We start from the raw sequence: 20,599 nt of genomic DNA, 5'->3' as shown, positions 1-20,599 counted from the left end.
CTACCACACGGCCAAGCTTTGTGCCATCCGCAAACTTCTTGATCATGCCCCCTACATTTAGGCCAAATCGTTAATATACACCACAAAAAGCAGGGGACCCAGTACTGAACTCGACGAATGCCACTGGAAACAGCCCACCAGTCTTAAAACAACCATGAACAATTACTCTTTGTTTCCTGCCACTGAGCCAATTTGTATCCACCTTGCTGCATTTCCCTAGATCCCATGGGATTTTATTTTTTTAAACCAGTCTGCCATGTGGAACCTGGTCAAAAGCCTTGCTAAAATCCACGTAGACCACATCAACTGCACTACCCTCATCTATCTTCCTTGTTACTTCTTCAAAAAATTTGATCAAGTTTCAAACAAGATCTTCCCTTAACAAATCCATTCTGACTATCCTTGATTAACCTGTGCTTTTCTAAGTGACAGTTTATCCTGTCCCACAGAATAGAATCCAATAATTTGCTTACTATTGAGCTTAGACTGACTGGCCTGTGATTATTCGGTCTATCCTTCACTTTCTTTTTAAACAGAGGTACAATGTTAGCAATTCACCAATCTTCCGGCATCACAGCTGTATCCAGTGAGGACTGGAAAATGATGGTCAGACCTTCTGTTATTTCCTCTCTTGCTTCTTTTAACAGCCTAGGATACATTTCATCTGACCCTGGTGGTTTATCAACTTTCAAGGATGCTAATCCCATTAATACTTCCTCTCTCCCTATGTTTATCACATCCAATACTTCACACTCTTCCTCCTTAACTACAATATCTGCATTGTCCCCCTCTTTTGTGAAGATAGACGCAAAGTATTCATTAAGAACAATACCAATATCTTCCGCTTCTACACATTGGTTACCTTTTTGGTCTTTTATGGGGCCTACTCTCTCCTTAGTTATCCTCTTACTCAATGTATTGATAAGACATCTTTGGGTTCTGCTTGATTTTACTTGCCAATATTCTTTCATGCTCTTTGCTTTCCTAATTTCCTTTTTGATCTCACCCCTCCACTTTCTATATTCATCTCAGCTTTCTGTAGCATTGAGTTCTCGGTGTCTGACATCAGCTTTCCTTTTCTGCCTCATCTTACCCTGTAGTCTCCTGGACATCCATGGGCTTTAGATTTGGCCACCTCACCCTTTTTCTTCGTGGGAACATGTTGACTCTGAACCCCTTGAATCTCCCCTTTGAATGCCTCCCACTGTTCTGACACTGATTTACCTTCAAGTAGCTGTTTCCAGTCCACTTTCGCTAAATCACTCCTCAGTTTAGTAAAATTGGCTTTGCCCCAATTGAGAACTCTAACTCCTGTTCTATCTCTGTCCTTTTCCATAATTATGTTAAAACTGACTGAATTATGATCACTACCACCAAAATGCTCTCCCCCTGCCACCCCTTCCACCTGCCCATCTTCATTTCCTAAAACCAAGTCCAAAACTATACCCTCTCTTGTTGGACTTGCTACATGCTGGGCAAAAAAGCTCTCCTGAATGCACATCAAGAATTCTGCTCCCTCAATTCCTTTCACACTAAAACTATCCTAGTTAATATTGTGGTAATTAAAATCCCCTACTATTACTGCCGTATTGTTCTTGTACTTCTCAGAGATTTGCCTACATATCTGCTCTTCTATCGCCCTCTGACTGTTTGGGGGTCTGTAGTACACTCCCAGTAGTATGACTGGCCCTTTTTCATACCTTAGCTCAATCCATATAGCCTCATTTGAATAACCTTCCAACATATCATTTCTCCTCACAGCTGTAATAGTTTCCTTGACCAAAATTTCCACTCCCCCTCCTTTCTTATCCCCCCTTCCTAGGGGGGGACACAGAGAGGGGACACGTGAGAGAGTGCTGGTATAGATAAGGGGCTTTAAATCTTTCAATGTGTGTGTATGTTTTACTTCAGTATTAGTTAAACTTGGTTTATAATAAACTGATAATTTTGTTCTTTATTAAAGAAACCTGGTTGGTGTGCTTTATTCTGGGGAAAAATAGAGTATATGATTGACTGTTTCGGTAAGTGGGAAAATTTAAATATATGTTGTGACCTATGGAGAAGCGGGACTGAATTAACAGTGCACTCCTCCCACTTCAGTCGTAACAGTAGCTCTTCTGCAGCAGCAGCATCCATGACTGAGCAGTCCTTTTTAGGGTCCTCTCTGCTCATCTCACTTGAGGAAGTGGCCAGGTGCCCCAAACATAGGCTCCCTCAAACTGTCCTGACCAGGAAACAGCACCTAGTGGGATCACCACCCTTGCGGTCGAAAACACACACAAGCAATAAAATACATGAATTTCTGTATTTGGAATGTGTGCACCCTTATGGACAATCAAAACAGTGAATGTCCTGAAAGGAGAACCGCGATAGTTTCTAGGGAGCTTGTGAGATAGAATAGCAATGTTGCAGCTCTCAATGAAATGCGACTCCCTGTGGAAGGCCAGCTTAGAGAGGAAGAAAGAGGATACACTTTCTTCTGGAAGGGAAAACCAGAGGAAGATCATCGCACCCACGGAGTTGGGTTCGCCATCAAAAACAATCATAGATATAGTTAGAGAACTTCCAATTGGCATTAACAAACGGCTCATGACCCTATGCCTTCAACTCAGTGGCAACCAATGAGCTACAATCAGTGCTTATGCTCCCACACTCAATTCTACTGTGAAACCAAAGAGCTCTTTTATGTAGATCTGGATTCTGTGCCAATGCAGCCTTCCAAAAATTGCATAACCGTGTCTTTGACAACAGAGATCACCATGAGAGGACAAAGTCTTTAGTCCACAATGTTATTGTTGTCACCACTCTTTTATATGGCAGAGACTTGGATCACCTACCAAAAGCACCTCTGGTGGCTGGAGAACTTCTACCAGCGGTGTCTCCGCAGGATCCTCAGTCAAGTGGGAAGATGGGCAAACAAAGTCCAGCATCCTCACCAAAGCCAATTCCTCCAGCATCGCAACCATGATCATGCAAAATCAGTTCCACATGCCAAACAATCAGCTTCCGAAGTAGATCCTCTTTTCACAATTTACAGATAGCACCCGATCTCAAGGAGGGCAAAGAAAATGTTTTAAGTACACTCTGAAGGCCTCATTGGAAAGGGGACAAATTGACATCGGTGCCTGGGAGGAACCTGTCGCTAATCATGCCATGTGACCACATAAACTCCACTGCGGAGAAGTGTCGAAAGCGGAAGGAGACAACAGGACCCTGGCTTGAGAACCCCCTCCCTCAAGGCAACACTTGTCCTCTCTGCGCAAAGGCCTCTGGTTCCAGGATTGGCCTGCTGAGTCACCTAAGGGCACACAAATCATGAAACCTGGCAGACGTCACCCTTGTTTTGAAGGACTGATGACGACGACGGAGGTACAGGTACGGAAAATAATTTTAAAAAGGCTTATAGAAAGGACTAGAATACAAGGGGGTAGAAGTCATGCTTCAGCTACACAAAGCCCTGATGAGACTACACTTGGAGTACAATGAACAGCTCTGGGCACCACACCTTAGGAAGCTTTGGAGGGAATGCAACATAGATTTACCAGAATGATACCTGGATTCCAAGGTTTAAACCAAGAGGAGGGATGACACAAACTGGGCTCTATCCCCCAGAATTTAGGTAGTTATGTGATTGAAGTTTCCAAGATATTGAGAACTGATAAGATTCTCCCTCTTTACCCTATTTCCACTGGTTGCGGTTCTAGGACAGGAGGCATAGTCTAAAAATTAAAATCAGACTTTGGGAGTGAAATTAAGAAACATTACTACACAAAGGGTGGTACAAGTTTGGAGCTCTTCTGCAAATGGTAATTATTGCTCAATCAATTGTTAACAAAAAAAATCTCAGATTTAAAATTAACTGACAGTACTAAGGGGAAAAAGGCAGGTATATGGGAGATAAGTTGCAGACCAGCCAAGATGTCCCGGGGATAATGTCCAGCAAGGCCTTATGGGTAAACTTAAAACTAAGAAAGGGGTGATCACTTTGATGGGATTATACTATAGGCCCCCCAATAGTCAAAGGGAAGTGGAGGAGCATATATGTAGGGAAATCACAGATAGGTGTAGAAATTATAGGGTTGCAATAGTGGGTGATTTTAACTTCCCGAATATTGACTGGGACTGCCTTAGTGCTAACGGATCAGATGGGTAAGAATTTGTTAAGTGTGTCCAGGATAGTTTTCTGAAGCAGTATGTGGATGGCCCTACTAGAGAAGGGGCTACACTCGACCTCCTCTTAGGAAATGAGGATGGGCAGGTGGTTGTGTCAGTGGGGGAGCACTTTGGGACCAGCGACCATAACTCTATTAGCTTCAAGATAGTTATAGAAAAGGATAGGAGTGGTCCTCCGTCGAAGTCCTAAATTGGGGGAAGGCTAATTTTGATGGCATCAGACAGGAACTCTCAAAAGCTGAATGGGAGAGGCTGTTTAAGGTAAAGGGATGTCTGGCAAGTGGGAGGCTTTTAAAAGTGAGATAGGAAGAGTTCAGGGCCGGCATGTTACCGTTAGATGGAAGGGTAAGGCTGGCAAGTTTAGGGAACCTTGTTTGACGAGGGATATTGATGGTCTGGTCAGGACAAAGGAGGAGGCATATGTCAGGTATAGGCAGCTGGAATCGAGCGAGTCCCTCGAGGAGTATAGGGGATGTAGGACTACACTTAACAAGGAAACTAGGATGGCGAAAAGGGGCCATGAGATTTCCCTGACAGATAAGATAAAAAGAGAATCCTAAAAGATTCTATAAGTGTATTAAGAGTAAAAGGGTAGCTAGGGAGAGAGTAGGTCCCCTTAAGGATCAGTGTGGCAATCTATGTGTGGAGCCAAGGGAAATGGGCGAGGTCTTAAATGAATATTTCTCGTCCGTATGGAAGCTAGTGAGTTCAAGGGAGGGAACACTGATATCCTGGAGCATATCAACATTACAAAGGAGGTGGTGTTGGAGGTTTTGAAGTGCATTAAGGTGGATAAATCCCCAGGGCCTGACCAGGTATATCCTAGGATGCTATGGGAAGCAAGGCAGGAGATTGCTGGGGCCCTGGCAGAGATTTTTGTACCATCGTTAGCCATGGGTGAGGTACCAGGAGACTGGAGGATAGCTAATGTTGTGCCTTTATCGAAGAAGGGCAGCAGGGATAAACCAGGGAACTACAGGCTGGTGAGCCTTACATCAGTGGTGGGAAAGTTATTGGAAGGGATTCTGAGAGACAGGATTTATATGCATCTGGAAAGGCATGGTCTGATTAGGGATAGTCAGCATGGCTTTGTGCGTGGGAAATCATGTCTCATGAATTTGATTGAGTTTTTCGAGCAGGTGACCAAGAGGATTGACGAGGGCAGGGCGATGGACATTGTCTACATGGACTTTAACAAGGCCTTTGACAAGGTCCCGCATGGTAGGCTGGTCCACAAGGTTCAAACACATGGGATCCAGGGTGAGCTAGCAAATTGGATACAAAATTGGCTTGGTGGTAGGAGGCAGAGGGTGGTAGTTGAGGGTTGTTTTTCAGAATGGAGGCCGGTGACCAGTGGTGTGCCGCAGGGATCGGTGCTGGGCCCTCTGTTGTTTGTCATATATATTAATAACCTGGATGTGAATGTAAGGGGCATGATTAGTAAGTTTTGTGGTAAAATTGGTGGTATAGTGGACAGTGAAGAAGGTTGTCTAAGGTTACAACAGGATATAGATCAACTGGGAAAGTGGGCAAGGGAGTGGCAAATGGAATTTAACGCAAACAAGTGTGAAGTGATGCATTTTGGGAAGTTAAACCAGGGCAGGACATATACAGTGAATGGCAGGGCCCTGGGGAGTGTTGCAGAGAGACCTTGGGGTGCAAGTACACAGTTCCCTGAAAGTGGCAACACAGGCAGACAGGGTGGTGAAGAAGGCATATGGCATGCTTGCCTTCATTGGCCGAGGCATTGAGTACAAGAGTTGGGACGTCATGTTACAGTTGTACATAACGTTGGTTTGGCCGTATTTGGAGTACTGTGTGTAGTTCTGGTCACCGCACTACAGGAAAGATGTGATTAAGCTAGAGAGGGTGCAGAAAAGATTCACAAGGATGTTGCCTGGTTTGCAGGGCTTGAGTTGTAAAGAGAGATTGGATAGGCTAGGTCTGTTTTCCCTGGAGCGAAGGAGGCTGAGAGGGAACATGATAGAGGTATATAAAATTATGAGAGGCATAGATATGGTAGATAGCCAGAGTCTGTTTCCCACGGTAGGGGTGACTAAAACTAGAGGGCATAGATTTAAGGTGAGAGGGAGGAGGTTTAAAGGGGATCAAAGGGGTAAATTTTTCACACAAAGAATAGTGGGTATCTGGAATGAGCTGCCTGAGGAGGTGGTGGAGGCAAGAACAGTAGCGACATTTAAGAGGTATCTGGACAGGTACTTGAATGAGCAAGGCAGAGAGGGATATGGAATTAATGCAGGCAGGTGGGATTAGTATAAATAGGCATTATGGTCGGCATGGATGTGGTGGGCCGAAGGGCCTGTTTCTATGCTGTACAACTCTATGTCAATGAATGGCAGAACAGGCTCAAGAGACTAAATGGCCTACCCTATTTCTATGTTTTGGTTCATTTCCCATTACTAGATCTAGCAGTGCTCCCTCTCTGGTCACAAAGTCAGTCATTACAGCACAGAAGGAAGCCATTCGGCCCATCAAATTCATGCCGTCCGTCTGTACAGCAATCCAGTCACTCCCACTCGCCCACACAATCCCTGTAGCCCTACAACTTTATTTCCCTCAAGTGCCCATCCAATTTTCTTTTCAAATCAACAACTCTGCTTTCACCAACTTCATAGGCAGCAGGTTCCAGGCCATTACAACTCTGTGTAAAAAAATTGCTTCTTCACATCCCCCCTGCATCGATTGCCCAATCTGTGTCCACTAGTCCTTGTACCATCAGCTAATAGGAACAGTTTTTCCTTGTCTACTTGTCTATCTTATACACCTCTATCAAATCTGCCCTCTATCTCCTTTGCACCAAGAAAAACAACCCCAGCTTTCCAACCTAACCTGGTAGCTAAAATCTCTCATCCCTGGAAACATTCTGGTAAATCTCCTCTGCATCCTCTTAAGGACCCTCACATCCTTCCTGAAGTGTGGTGACCAGAACTGGATGCAATACTCTAGTTGGGGCCTAACCAGAGCTTTGTACAAATTCAGCATAACATTCCTGCTTTTGTACTCAATACCTCCATTTATGAAGCCCAAGATCCATATACTTTGCTAGCTAATGGTGCCATGAATCTATCAATTGTCACAAAAACCCAGCTGGTTCACTAATGTCCTTTATGGAAGGAAAGCTACTGTCCTTACCTGGTCTGAACTACATGTGACTCCAGACCCACAGCAATGTGGTTGACTCTTAATTGCCCTCTGAAATGACCTAGCAAGCCGCTTAGTTATCAAGGGCAACTAGGGATGGGCAACAAATGCTGGCCTTGCCAGCGACATCCACATCCCTAATTGCAAGTGCAGCAACTTGACAAGACTCCTTTGACAGCACCTTCCAAACCCACAACCTCTACCACGTAGAAGGACAAGGGCAGCAGATGCAGGAGAACACCACCACCTACAAGTTCCCCTCCAATTCACACACCATCCTGACTTGAACTATATCGCAGTTCCTTCACTGTCGCTAGGTCAAAATCCTGGAATTCCCTTCCTAACCCCACATGGACTGCAGCGATTCAAGGCAGCTCACCACCACCTTCTCAAGGGCAATTACGGATGGGCAATAAATGCTGGTCTAGCCAGCGACGCCCACATCCCATGAAATAATTTTTTTTAAATCACAAAAGGTTACTATTCCCTGACCTCCTCTCTGCTGCTTCCATCACCATCTGGTGTTGTGTGGCAAAGCCTGTATTCGAAGACTCAGACAGATCAAAAAATACTGTCAAACCCAAGGTGGATATCTCTTGAATGACCAGACATTGCTAAGAGTAGGCCATTGTTTGGGAACTTTTCCATCCCCCATTTAAATCACCTCTCAATTGCCAATGGATTCACATCTCATGGGACTGTCTGGAATAGCTAACTACATCAGGCAAGCTTCAAAACCCATTTTAAAATGGTTCATGTCTGGCTCCAGATTGAGGGGAAAAAAATCTGAATCCCAAACCATATATTAGTAGGTACTCCATAATCCATACTAGATTGATATATTTTTGAATGAATTATTTCATCACATGACTCAACATTAAACGGCAAAGGAATTCTAACTCACAATGATCAGGAATTCCTTTAACAGATTAGTTTGGCTTTGCAGTTCATTTATTAAAATATTCCTTCTGCCCCCAACATTTCTGCGGAGCTTAATAAAAGCAAAAGATCCATCAATCAAACCTGTTCCACTGCAGGCTGGCATTCCCTGTTCAGCAAGACAACCTCATTTATCTAAGGTACCATCTGCAGTGAAATACAGCTGCTGTAAGTGCTGGAGTTTACACTGCCCATGCTTTGCTGGCCCTTGATACAGCTCTTTTGTATTAAAATCTTTATTAGGAATTATATATTGTACTAAAGTTTTGGGATTTAGTGAAGCCCTTCTGGGGCTCTAAAGGTCACTATTTGTAAAATTACTGCATGCAAAAATGCAACATTTTTATTTGCAAAATACCTGATACATTGTCAATTGCAGAAGGGCTTCACCAAATCCCAAAACTTTAGTACAATATATTATTCCTAATAAAGATTTTAATTGAAAATGTTCCAAATTTAAGGGCATAAATTGTAATTTGCTTCATTACCTGTTGCTTTTCTTGTGTAAGTGCATCGAAAAGTTTCTCAGTTTCTCCTAATGCCTCCATTCTTGCTTTGTACGTCAGCTCTGTCTCGTAGGGAGTTTGTAGCACAGGAATTTTCTTCTCTTTCTGAAGAAAAGTGGTTGTCTTGTCTTCCCAAGCTGGCCGACTAGTAACAGACCCCAGCTTCACTGCGTTTAGTACAGAATCTGAGAGTGAGCCAACTTGAAACTGGTCATCAAGACAACTCCTTGAATTTTGTATTGCTGCAAAAAAATGCATTCTTTTTTAATAAACAGTTAAATAACTGCATTTAACTTAGTATTTTGCAAAGTTTTTCAAATAATTTTATACTATATATAATTTACCTTTTGTATTTTCCAGTGGAAAGAACTGAAGTCTTTTTCTTGGACTTGAACTGCGAGAGGGAACTGAACTTGGAAGCTCCATTTCATCCAAGTTCACGTCAAATCTAAAAATAAAATGATTCATTTAAAAGGAAGATTTCACACTGAGAACATAATAATCATTCTCTGAATAATAAAACATCTGTACAAATTTAGTTCCAAAGTCAGCATTGCAGAAATTGGAACATCCCAGGCCATTTGCACGGCATCACTTTGGTACCGCTTACCCAGGCTCAATCAACGTGCTGATACAACACTAACCAAACTTGCAGCACTGATTGTTGGGCTAAGTTAGGAAAGTGTTTCATTTAATATTTGCCATTTCTTCTGTCAAATAGTTTGGTACTGGGATGGGTCATATGCAATGGCTGATTCTCAGGTGTTCTGCAGGTCACACATTTAGGACAGATCCACTCTTGCCCTAGCATGGATTTCATTTACAGTTTGAAGCAATGTCAAATAATGTATTCACAAACCTGTGGACCATTTGTTTCAGACTTGCTCAATTTTACTCGAATAGGACACAAACAGACTTTCCTTTCTGGCACTCATTTTTTTTCCCTGTTGTACAAAGTTTATAGGTATTTCATGTCATGTGCTAAACAACATAAAACATACATTATTAACCATGACAGCTGCATTCTTTAAGTGACGTTCTAATGGATACAACTGAGTGTTTTGTGCAGCATTTGCCACTTAAGGGTATATTCAGCCTTATTCAGCCAATGGCACAGCTCGAAACTGGAGCACCGTCACTTGACTAAGCTCGTATAGATGCCACTCTAGTCAAATATTGGTTAAAAAAAAATGATCAAATATGCTACACAACCAACTGAAGTGGAAAAAATTTGAGATAAAATTAACTAATGGAAACATTATATAAAAAGCACCTCTTGTACAGTATCACACAAGTACCTGTTCTCAACTGCCAAGAAGCCAACTAGACCACCTGAACCAACTAGATTTCAATGGGCCAAATGGCCTCCTTCTGTGCTGTAATGACTCTTACGACCATGACAGACAATTAGAACAGCTCAATGGCATGCTCACTAAATATAGGCTTAGTTCACAACTTGTTTAACTTTTTAAAGTGTATTTAAATTATAACATTAGCCATCCTTTGTATTAACATAGCATTACATGATATATTTAAACAGGTAGAACATAATAAGGGTTTAATAGTACAGGCTGAAGCATCTTCACACAAATGCCTTGTGAGCACCATCCTCCCTCTAAATCAAACTCACCACATAATGTCCATGTTGCATGGGCAAGCCCCACTACCTCACTATTTTATGAAGAACTCATGGATAATGACCTGTTATTTTGAGGTTTAGATTTTACCGAATGGAGACAATTACCTTGTCACTGCGTTTTCTTCTTTGCCAAGGAGGTGATTAAATCCAGGGGACAAATTCTCTTTAGGACAACGCTTGGGACTGGACTTAGCAGACAAGGATGTTAGCAAAGTGTTTCGTTTAGCTGTCAAAGAAAAAAAAAAATCAGTATTTGAACAAGTGCATTTTAAAAATCCATCATCAGCTGGGTTACAGCAGTTCCGGGGGGTGGGGTGGGGGGGGGGGGGGTTGGGTGGCAGGCGGTGCGGAATCAGCCGATAGGCATTACAGATACCAGTGCCAAATGTTTTAATTTCCAGTTTCTTCTGCTAAATTATTTCCCATCTTCAGTCTCCAAGCTCCAAGGCTTGGTATCTGCTGCTGACAGGGCAGGGAAGTGACCTGTTAGCAGACTGTTAATATGTCCTACAGCTAGAGGCCATTGACTACCCAGATATGACTTTCCCAGACTTCTGCAGGAAAACATCACACTTTCTCTCAATACCTCACCATTTGGCACGACCCAACAGCTGGAATTATGCCCGTGTTCACCCCTCACTCCATCACCCACTGCATTGTAGGACAAATTTTCAAAGTTTTATATGTTAGCTGCACCAGGAAGACTTACTGAGGGAAATCCCTAACTGCAAAGTCTTAGAAGTCTTCTTCTTCCTTTCATTTATATTTTAATCCACACAAGTGGGCAATAATAAAATATTAATTTCAGTGTAATGCATCATAGGTATAGTGAGGTTCATGCAACATACACTCAGCTTTGGTCAATTTAAACATAGGAATTGCTAGACAAAAAAAAAGAAACCAAGGTCCATCTAGTTCATCTTCTACCACCCTGATAGTCACTTGATAGGTAATGGAGTTATTACGGAAGATATGCAGTATTCATGAGAAATTGAAAGTAAGGATTCTATTTCAATGAAATCACTTTACAATCACTTTGCGCAACATAAGGGAGGGGGAGAAATACCTGGGCACTTTGTTCTGGAAGATGGTCACACTTTTTAGAATAGAGTCATCTGTTTTGGTCAGCAATGAGGGACAGAAGGATGTGACCGTGAATGAGGCAGGCAAAGGGACCAAGCAGACAGCAGTGCAGCAGCCTCAGACTTTGCAATTGTCAAACAGGCTTGAGGTGCTCTCAACCTGTGTGGATGAAAACGAGGTCTGCAAGGTGGATGAGCAAACTGGCCATGGCACTGTGGTACAGGAAGCCGTTCAAGTGGGAGGAGCAAAAAAGGAACATAGTGGTAGTAGGGGATAATACAGCGAGGGGGATTGACACTGATCTGTGCAGCCCAGAGCGCGAGTCCAGAAGCGGTGTTGCCTACCCGGTGCCTGGGTTCGGGACATCTGCTCAGGGCTGGACAGGACCTTGGAGTGGGAATGGCAGGGGGAGGATCCACTTGTCGTGGTCCATGTAGGTACCAACGACATAGGTAGACCAGGAAAGGAGGTTCTCCATAGACAGTATGAGGAACTAGGCACCAAATCGAAGAGCAGAACCTCAAGAGTAATAATTTCTGGATTATTACCCGAGCCATGTGCCAATTGGCAGACGGCACATAAGATTAGTGAAATGGATATGTGACTCAAAGACTGGTGTGAGAGAAGTGGGTTTCGGTTTGTGGGTCACTGGCACCAGTACTGGGGAAAGTGGGGGCTGTACCGTTGGGAAGGTCTGCACCTGAACCATGCTGGGACCAGTGTTCTAGCAAACCGTATAACAAGGGAAGTAGAGAGGGCTTTAAACTAAACAAGGGGGGTGAAGGATCAAGCCTAGATAAATGTAGCAAATCAAGGGGTACAGTCAAGGCAGGAGAGCAGAATAGTAATATGAGAAATGAAGACCAGAATGAAAAAACCTAAGAACACACCAACAGTCAGGACTAGATGTTACAGAGATAACAAAAAGACAAAGCTAAAGGCTCTGTATCTGAGCGAACGTAGCATTCATAACAAAGTAGACAAACTGATAGTGCACATTGAAGTAAATAAAAATGATCTGAAAGTCATTACAGAGACATGGCTGCAGGACTACAAGGATTGGGTCCTGAATATTGAGGAGTATATGACATTCAAGAAGAATACGAAGATAAAGGTGGAGGGATATAACTGTTAAATCAAGGATGGCATTGGTGCAACAGTTAGAGATGATCTTGGTTCAGGAGATCAGCATGTAGAATCAGTTTGGGTGGAGATGAGGAATAGTAGGGGAAAGAAGCCATTAGTGGGAGTGATCTACAGGCCCCCTAACAGTAACCACAATGTAGGGCGAAGTATACAAGAAGAAATATTGGGTGCTTGTGATAAAGGGACGGCAATAATCATGGGTGATTTTAATCCAATGATAAACTGGAAAAATCAGCTTGGCAATAGTAGCCTGGATGAGGAGTTCATAGAATGCTTTCGAGATTGTGCTGCTCTAAGAAACTTTCTGGAACCAACCAGAGAGCAGGTTATATTAGACTTGATATTGTGTAATGTAATAGGATTAATTCATGACCTCAGAGTAAAGGCGCCTCAAGGCAGTAGCAACCACAATATGATTGAATTTTACATCCAGTTTGCAAGAGTGGGTCTATGAACAGTATTTTAAACTTAAATAAAAGGCAACTATGTGTGCATGAAAGCAGAGCTAGCTGAAGTGAACTGGGTTACTCGGCTTGGAGACAGATCAATAGAGAAGCAATGGCAGATATTTAAGGGGATATTTCAGAATACTCAGATTAAGTATATCCCTACTTATTTTCTAAATTCTAAGGGGAGGACCCACCATCCGTGGTTAGCTGAAGAAGTTAAGGAAAGCATCAATCTTAAGAAAAAAGCATATAATGGCGCAAAGATGAGTGGCAGGTCAGATGATTGGTCAGAATATAAAGAACAGCAGAGAATGACTAAAAGGTTAATCAGGAGAAAGAAATTAGGGTATGAGAGGAAGCTAGCTAGAAATGCAAAACCAGATAGCAGGAGTTTCTACAGGTATTTAAAAAAGGAAAAAAAAAGTAAAGTGAGTGCTGGTCCTCTAAAAGAGCAAGAATGGGGAATTAATAGTAGATAATAAGGAAATGGAGGATGAAATGAACAAATATTTTGCTTCTGTCTTCACTATAGAGAATACAAAAAACATTCCAGTAATAGCTATAAATCAGGAAGTGGAAGGAAGAGGGGAACTTGGTGAAATTACAATCACCAGGGAAGTGGTACTGAGCAAACTGATGGAGCTGTGGACTGACAAGTCCCCGCGTCCTAATGGACTTCATCCTAGGGTCTTAAAAGAGGCAGCTAATGAGGTAGTAGATGCTTTGGTGTTAATTTTTCAAAATTCGCTGGATTCTGGAAAGGTTCCAACAGACTAGAAAATAGCAAATATAACCCCTCTATTCAAGGTTGGGGGGCGGGGGGCAGTGGGAGAGAGGCGGAAGACAGCTAACTATAGGCCAGTTAGCTTCACATCTGTCGTGGGGAAGGTGTTAGAATCAGTCATTAAGGCGGTTATAGCTGGGCGTTTAGAAAAACTCAAGGTAATTGGGAATAGTCAGCATGGTTTTGTGAAAGGAAAATCATGTTTAACCAATTTATTGGAGTTCTTTGAAGGAGTAACATGCGTTGTGGATAAAGGGGAGCCTGTTGACGTACTGTACTTGGATTTCCAGAAGGCATTTGACAACGTGCCACATAAAAAAGGTTATTGTGCAAAGTAGGAGCTCATGGTGTAGGGGTTAACATATTAGCATGGATAGAAGATTGGCTGGCTGGCAGAAAACAGAGAGTATGCATAAATGGGTCCTTTTCTGATTGGCAGGATGTGACGAGTGGACTCCGGCAGGAGTCTGTGCTGGGGCCTCAATTTTTTACAATTTATATCAATGTCTTAGATGAGGGGAGCGATGGCATGGTAGCTACATTTGCAGATGACACAAAGATAGGTAGGAAAGTATGTTGTGAAGAAGACATAAAGGAGATTGCAGACCGATATAGATAGGTTGAGTGAGGGCAAAAATCTGGCACATGCAGTATAATGTGGGGAAATGTGAAGTTGTTCACTTTGGCAGGAAGAATAAAAAGGCTGAGTATTACTTAAACGGAGAACGACTGCAGAATTCCAAGGTGCAGAAGGATCTAGGTGTTCTAGTGCATGAGTCACGAAAAGATATTATGCAGGTACAGCAAGTCATAAAGGCGGCTAATGGAATGCTATCCTTTATTATGAAAGGAATTGAAAATAAAAGTAAGGATGTGATGCTTCAGTTATACTGGGCACTGGTGAGACCACTCACATACTGTGTGCAGTTTTGGTCTTCTTATTTAAGGAAGGATATAAATGCACTGGAGGCAGTTCAGAGGAGGTTCACAAGATTTATACCTGGACTGAGTGGGCTGTCTTCTGAGGAAAGTTGGACAGACCGGGCTTGTTTTCACTAGAGTTTAGAAGAGTGTGGGGAGACTTGATTGAAGTTTACAAGATCCTGAACATCTTGACAAGGTGGATGTGGAAAGGATGTTTGCGATTGTGGGTGAGTCCAGAACTGGGAGGTACCATTTTAAAATTAGGGGTCGCCCTTTTAGGACAGAGATAAGGAGAAATTTTTCTCTGGAGGGTTGAGAGACTTTGCAACTCTGCCTCAGAAGCTGGTGGAGGCGGGGTCATTGAATATTTTTAAGGCGCAAGTAGATAGATTCTTGTTAGGCAAGGGGTAAACGGGAGTGTGGAATTCGAGACACAAACAGATTAGCCATGGTTTTATTGAATGGTGCAGCAGGCTTGAGGGGCTGAATAGCCTACTTTTGCTTCTAATTCATATGTTTGTATTTACACATAAAGCAACAATAAGACTTTACTAAAAATAATGTACAATCTTGATTTTTGTTCATTGCCACTGTACTTTTGCCATTACTGATTGAAGTCAATATAGGAAAATTTGTTTGATAGGTTAACAAAAATGGAGGAGAGGAAATGGTCAACAATCAAGCTTTTAAACATTTGAAGGATTCACAGAAACATTCTTACTTGGTGTAGAAGTGGGTGTCAACCTCCTATTTGAAGGGGGTACAGATGATGATCTTTGGCCTGGGGGAGAACTACTGTCTTTTGATCTGGTTCGATCCTTAAACGAGTCCATAGACTTGTCTCTGCTATAGGTGGAGTCCACAAATCCTAGAGTCTGTCTGCGATTCAAGAATTCTGTTTAATACAAACATATAAATGACACTTCTAGGTTTATCAGAGGGAGTTTCAGTTTTGAACCTTTTTTCTTTTAATACAGCTTCTTCAATGACTGAGCTTTGAAACTGAGCCATACAAACCAGGTTATAGTTTTGGTCTCTGTTCCCTGTGTTCAGTTAGTTAGTCAGGTCACTGCAAATCAACTCTGTTCCTGGATTAACAACTAGTAATTGGTTACCCTTGCTGGATAATGTGTGTATGTGGACACTAGTGGAGGTTAAGAGTAATTGTAATGCCCCCACAATTGAAAAGCCTGCCAAAATTTAATAGACACTCACTATCTAAGCTTACCACTGAAGAATATTAAAAAACACGATTCTAGAGTTGGCAAAGCCAATGGAACGATACCTCTACCCCAGCATAAGCCAGAGCTTTCAGGAGGGAAGGAAGACAGTGAGTCAGTCAGAAAGTAAAAACCCATACAAAAGAAACAGTGTGCATAACAGAGAGCACACAAGATACAGTCACTTCTTAGAGTATATTAAGCAAACAGTTATATACAAAATCATTACACACAGAAATACATAAGAGTTACAACATGGAATTTGGTCAGTCGGCCCAACCAGTCCATGTTGGTGTGTACCCTCCACATACTGCTGTATATGCAAATAGTATGGTATACATCACAGGAAGTGATGCAAGCCAACATGTGATACAGTAGTTGTAGTAGTAGTAGTCAACAGGTAGCACGCATATTGGAACAGCACCCCTGTAATTCTGTAATAAAGAACCCTCCATTCAACTTACCAATCATCCTCACAGTGTTTAGTACATTTGTGTTAGAAACCAATAACACAACAACTAACATGGTGTTAAATGGGACAGATTCAGAACAGATCGAGCAACTCAAAACTGAGCATCCACGAGACACTGTGGACCGTCAGCAGCAGCAGAATTGCATTCTACCTTATGGCCTGGCATACCCCTCACTCTGCCATTACCATCAAGGCAGGGCATCAACCCTGATTCAATGAGGAGTGCAGGAGAGCATGTCAGGAGCAGTACCTAAAAGTGATGAACTAAAACACAGGACATATGCCTGTTAAACAGTAGAAGCAGCATGCTATAGACAGAGCAATGTGATCCCATAACTAATGGATCAGATCAAAGCTTTGCAGTCCTGCCATATATGGTCATGAATAGTGGTGGACAATTAAATAGCGAACAAAAGAAGGAGCCTCCCCAAATATCTCCATCCTTAATGATAGCAGAGTCCAGCAAGTCAGTGCAAAAGACAAGGCTGAAACATTTGCAACCATCTTCAGTCAGAAGTGCCAGGTTAAATGATCCATCTTTACCTCCTCTGAGGCTCCCAGCATCACAGATGCTAGTTTTTTTTAGCTTCAGAGATACAGCACAGGCCCTTCGGCCCACCGAGTCTATGCCGACCATCAACCACCCATTTATACTAATCCTACACTAATCCCATATTCCTACCACCTCCTCCTATATTTCCCCTACCACCTACCTATTCTAGGGGCAATTTATAATGGCCAATTTACCTACCAACCTGCAAGTCTTTTGGCTTCTGCCAATTCTATAACTCCACTTAATATTAAGAAACAGCTGAGCGCACTGGATACAGTAAAGGCTATACCCCTGACAACTTCCTGGCTGTAGTGCTTAAGACTCAGACTCCAGAACTAGCCGCACCTCTAGCCAAGCCCTTCTAGTACAGCTACAACACTGGCATCTACCTGACAAAGTGAAATATTGCCAAGGTATGTCCTGTCCACAAAAACAGGGCATCAGGCTTAGATAGGTTAGACAAGGGAAAGCTTTTCCCATTAACTAATGGCACAAGGACTAGGGGACACAGATTGAAAGTTTTGGGCAAAAGATGCAGGGGGAATATGAGGAAGCACTTTTTTTTTTTAACGAAGCTGGTGGTAATGACCTGGAACTCGCTGCCCACAAGGGTGGTGGAAGCGGAGACAATCAATGACTTCACGAGGAAGTTGGATGGCCACCTGAGAGAAATAGACTTGTAGGGCTACAGGGATCGAGCGGGAAAGTGGAACTGACTGCACAGCTTCGTGGAGAGCTGGCATGAACTTGATGGGCCAAATGGCCTGCTACTGTGCTGTAAATTACTTTATAAAAAAAAGGACCAAATTTTTCAAATCTTTCATCATATTTATATTTCCTCATACCAGGTAGTATTCCAATGAACCTTCATTGTAACTTACTTAAAGCCTCAATACCCTTCCTGGTTCAAGCCCAATACTACACACAATACCGCAGAATTGCTACAGTGCTGAAGGAGGCCATTTGGCCCATCGTGTCCACACCGGCTCTCTGAAAGAGCAATTCACTCAGTTCCAGTCGTGTTACATAATTCAAGTTACCTGCATTAAAGACATTTATTAACCCATCAGGGTTTAAGGATCACCTCAAATACCTTTTTTGTCTACAAAAGGAAAGTTGACTGAAAAAATACAATAATAATATTTGGGAATCATCACATGATTAGCTTGCATGATGAAGCATTTTAAAATCAGTATGTCATGCAGGGTTTAAGTTAAACATTTCAGATATCAATAGCTTTCAAAATGTCATTTATCTCTGCTGAATAAACAGCTTAAAACTGACACCTTGATTCAATCCCTAGTTTGGGCATGACTCAATTTCAGCCAAAGCAGTTGCAGTGGTGCTACAATTGGCCTCAGGGAAGGAAACAAAGAGAAAGACAAAAAGAATAACCATTGTCCCAAATGCAAAGATTTGTGTTGAAATTCCACCGCAATCTCATTAGTTTTACATATTCTCATCATTCCTCTTGCCTTTTATATTCTATACATGAAGACAAAACCCAGGTCTTCTACAGCATTATCAACCAAAGGTGTTGCCTTTAATGTCCTGTGAACCTGTACCTCTACCCCAAATCATTCTGCTCGTCCACAACACCAAGCCTACTTCTATTCAGAGTATAATTACCGTTGTGCTATTACCAAAATATATCATACACTTACTAACATTGAACTCCATCTGCCACTTTTAGCCCATTCTCCAATTTTGTGTAATACACTGACAGACTATGTAACCTGCAACCAACGTTTCTATTATTACAATCATGGTGGTCCAAAGGGCTCATTCACTCACAATGAGGGTAGGATATATTGACATACATCAGGGAGAGAACTCACACAGTAGAGTCTGAAAAACTGAAATCCAATTGTTGTGATACTGTGCGATTATATAATGACATCCTAAGAAATGTATATGTTTAAGAAAAAGTTTAATGGACTTAGTTTTCAATCCTAATGTACTTGGCTGAACAGCAAATATAGTGCAGCGAGGTGAGCAGAATAAAACAAAAAAGGGCCTTACTTGTACCATCACCTGCTTCTGAGACATCATGTAATGCTGTTTGCACTCCCCAGCTTTCAGACACGTTTCTGGCATCAAGCTTTTTTAATGCTTTCAGAATAGGAGGAATTGGTTCCTCCAAACCATTTGAAGGATCTTGCTGACTGTAGGGGTGATCCTTCTCTGGGGGGGAATGGTACCTAAGCAAAACAGCAAGAGAAAAAGGATTCATTTTGAAATACCATCTGTGGTTCTGCAACCCCTCTAGCATATTTGGAGGTTAAAACTAATACAAATGTCTTAACTTTTATTTTCATTTAGTGCAATGATATTTATACCACAGTTTACCATTATATATTCCTATGCCCACATTTATAATGAAAAATGTCGAAGTAAATTTGTCAGGCTGTAATGACACCCTCACACCAGAGGTGGGGGAGGGCAACAGCACTGCCATGAATAGGAGATTAATTAGAGCAAAATAAGTTTGTATAGTTTCCATTATAATTGTGGACATGAGAATTTATACTGGAAATATAAAATATATGACTATAAATTGGGTCTAAATTATATCTATGCATACTGATGTAATTATCCATTCTCTACCCTCCCCTCATCTGAAGATTGTTACAACCTCAGAGAGATCGTCAATGTGAAAAATACGAGATATGGATCCCTAGAACAATTTAACAAATTACACAAGATTCCACACTTTAAATCTATTATAACTAAACTAAAAGAAATCCCCAATTAACTAAATAGTCCTTTGTAAGTAGCTGATACCCCAAATTACAAAAAGGTATTTTCTTTATTCAACACTTGAAAATCCTCACACCACAATTCTATGTTATATTGATGACGAAATCCTTTGCAGTAAAGAATCCCAAACTCCTCCCAGTTGCAATGGGTTGGATCTCCCAGACTTCTCAGAAAAAAATTATTTTTGCTCTCTTCTGAGCACGTCTGCCCTGAACCTTCTGTGGATAATGTGATTTCCGGTGATCCTGTGGACCCATTACTCCTCCGCAAGCCTAAACTCACAAAATAGGTTCAAGTGTTCACAGGCTTTCCTTGTGTAATCTTCAGAGAGCGGGCATTTCCTCTCTGTCTCTCTCTCCAGCTTCCATAGCTGGGTGTCTTCTCTTACAGCTTGCCCTGAGGCTGTACCCTGATGGGTTCCCTTCTTACAACCTGTGTGAGGCTGCAATCAAATGGTTCCTTCCTTATGGCCTGCATGACTCCAGAAAGTGTGTTAAATTTATCTGGACTTAGAATTCAATAGTTCATTGTTCTGCTCCAAAATGCAGAGAGCAGTAATCCGAGTTCCAAAAAGCTATTCGGCCTCTCCATTGTCCCAGATGCCTGGTTAGTTAGCATGTTCTCAATGACTGACTCTTGTTTTACAATCCAAAAATCTGGGAAGAAGAAATCCATTGTTCTTCAGGTATTCGTGCTGTAGTCTCTGTTCTTCAGAAGACAGTCTTTTAACTGTATTCCTGTTGTCCTGGTAACCTTTCGCAGAGTGGTGGTCAGGTCAGCTGACCTTTT

At 42.1% G+C, this 20,599-nt stretch overlaps 1 protein-coding gene across 9 annotated transcripts in view; it reads right to left on the bottom strand.

Annotated features, from left to right (window-relative positions):
* The window catches only part of LOC137382533 (M-phase phosphoprotein 9), a 129,695-nt gene that overhangs the window by 32,291 nt on the left and 76,805 nt on the right, over window positions 1–20,599 (bottom strand). For all 9 annotated transcript variants that reach the window (XM_068054537.1, XM_068054531.1, XM_068054532.1 and 6 more), the window contains 5 exons: window positions 19,073–19,251; window positions 15,527–15,700; window positions 10,525–10,645; window positions 9,125–9,228; window positions 8,763–9,022 (listed from right to left, as the gene is read on the bottom strand). In XM_068054537.1, the coding sequence (XP_067910638.1) occupies window positions 8,763–9,022; window positions 9,125–9,228; window positions 10,525–10,645; window positions 15,527–15,700; window positions 19,073–19,251 (838 nt within the window). The remainder of the gene's footprint in view (window positions 1–8,762; window positions 9,023–9,124; window positions 9,229–10,524; window positions 10,646–15,526; window positions 15,701–19,072; window positions 19,252–20,599) is intronic.

The sequence above is a fragment of the Heterodontus francisci genome, chromosome 23 (genome assembly GCF_036365525.1).
Source record: "Heterodontus francisci isolate sHetFra1 chromosome 23, sHetFra1.hap1, whole genome shotgun sequence".
Lineage (NCBI taxonomy): Eukaryota > Metazoa > Chordata > Chondrichthyes > Heterodontiformes > Heterodontidae > Heterodontus > Heterodontus francisci.
Note: the sequence above shows the minus strand (reverse complement) of the source record. Positions and strands in the feature narration are given on the sequence as shown.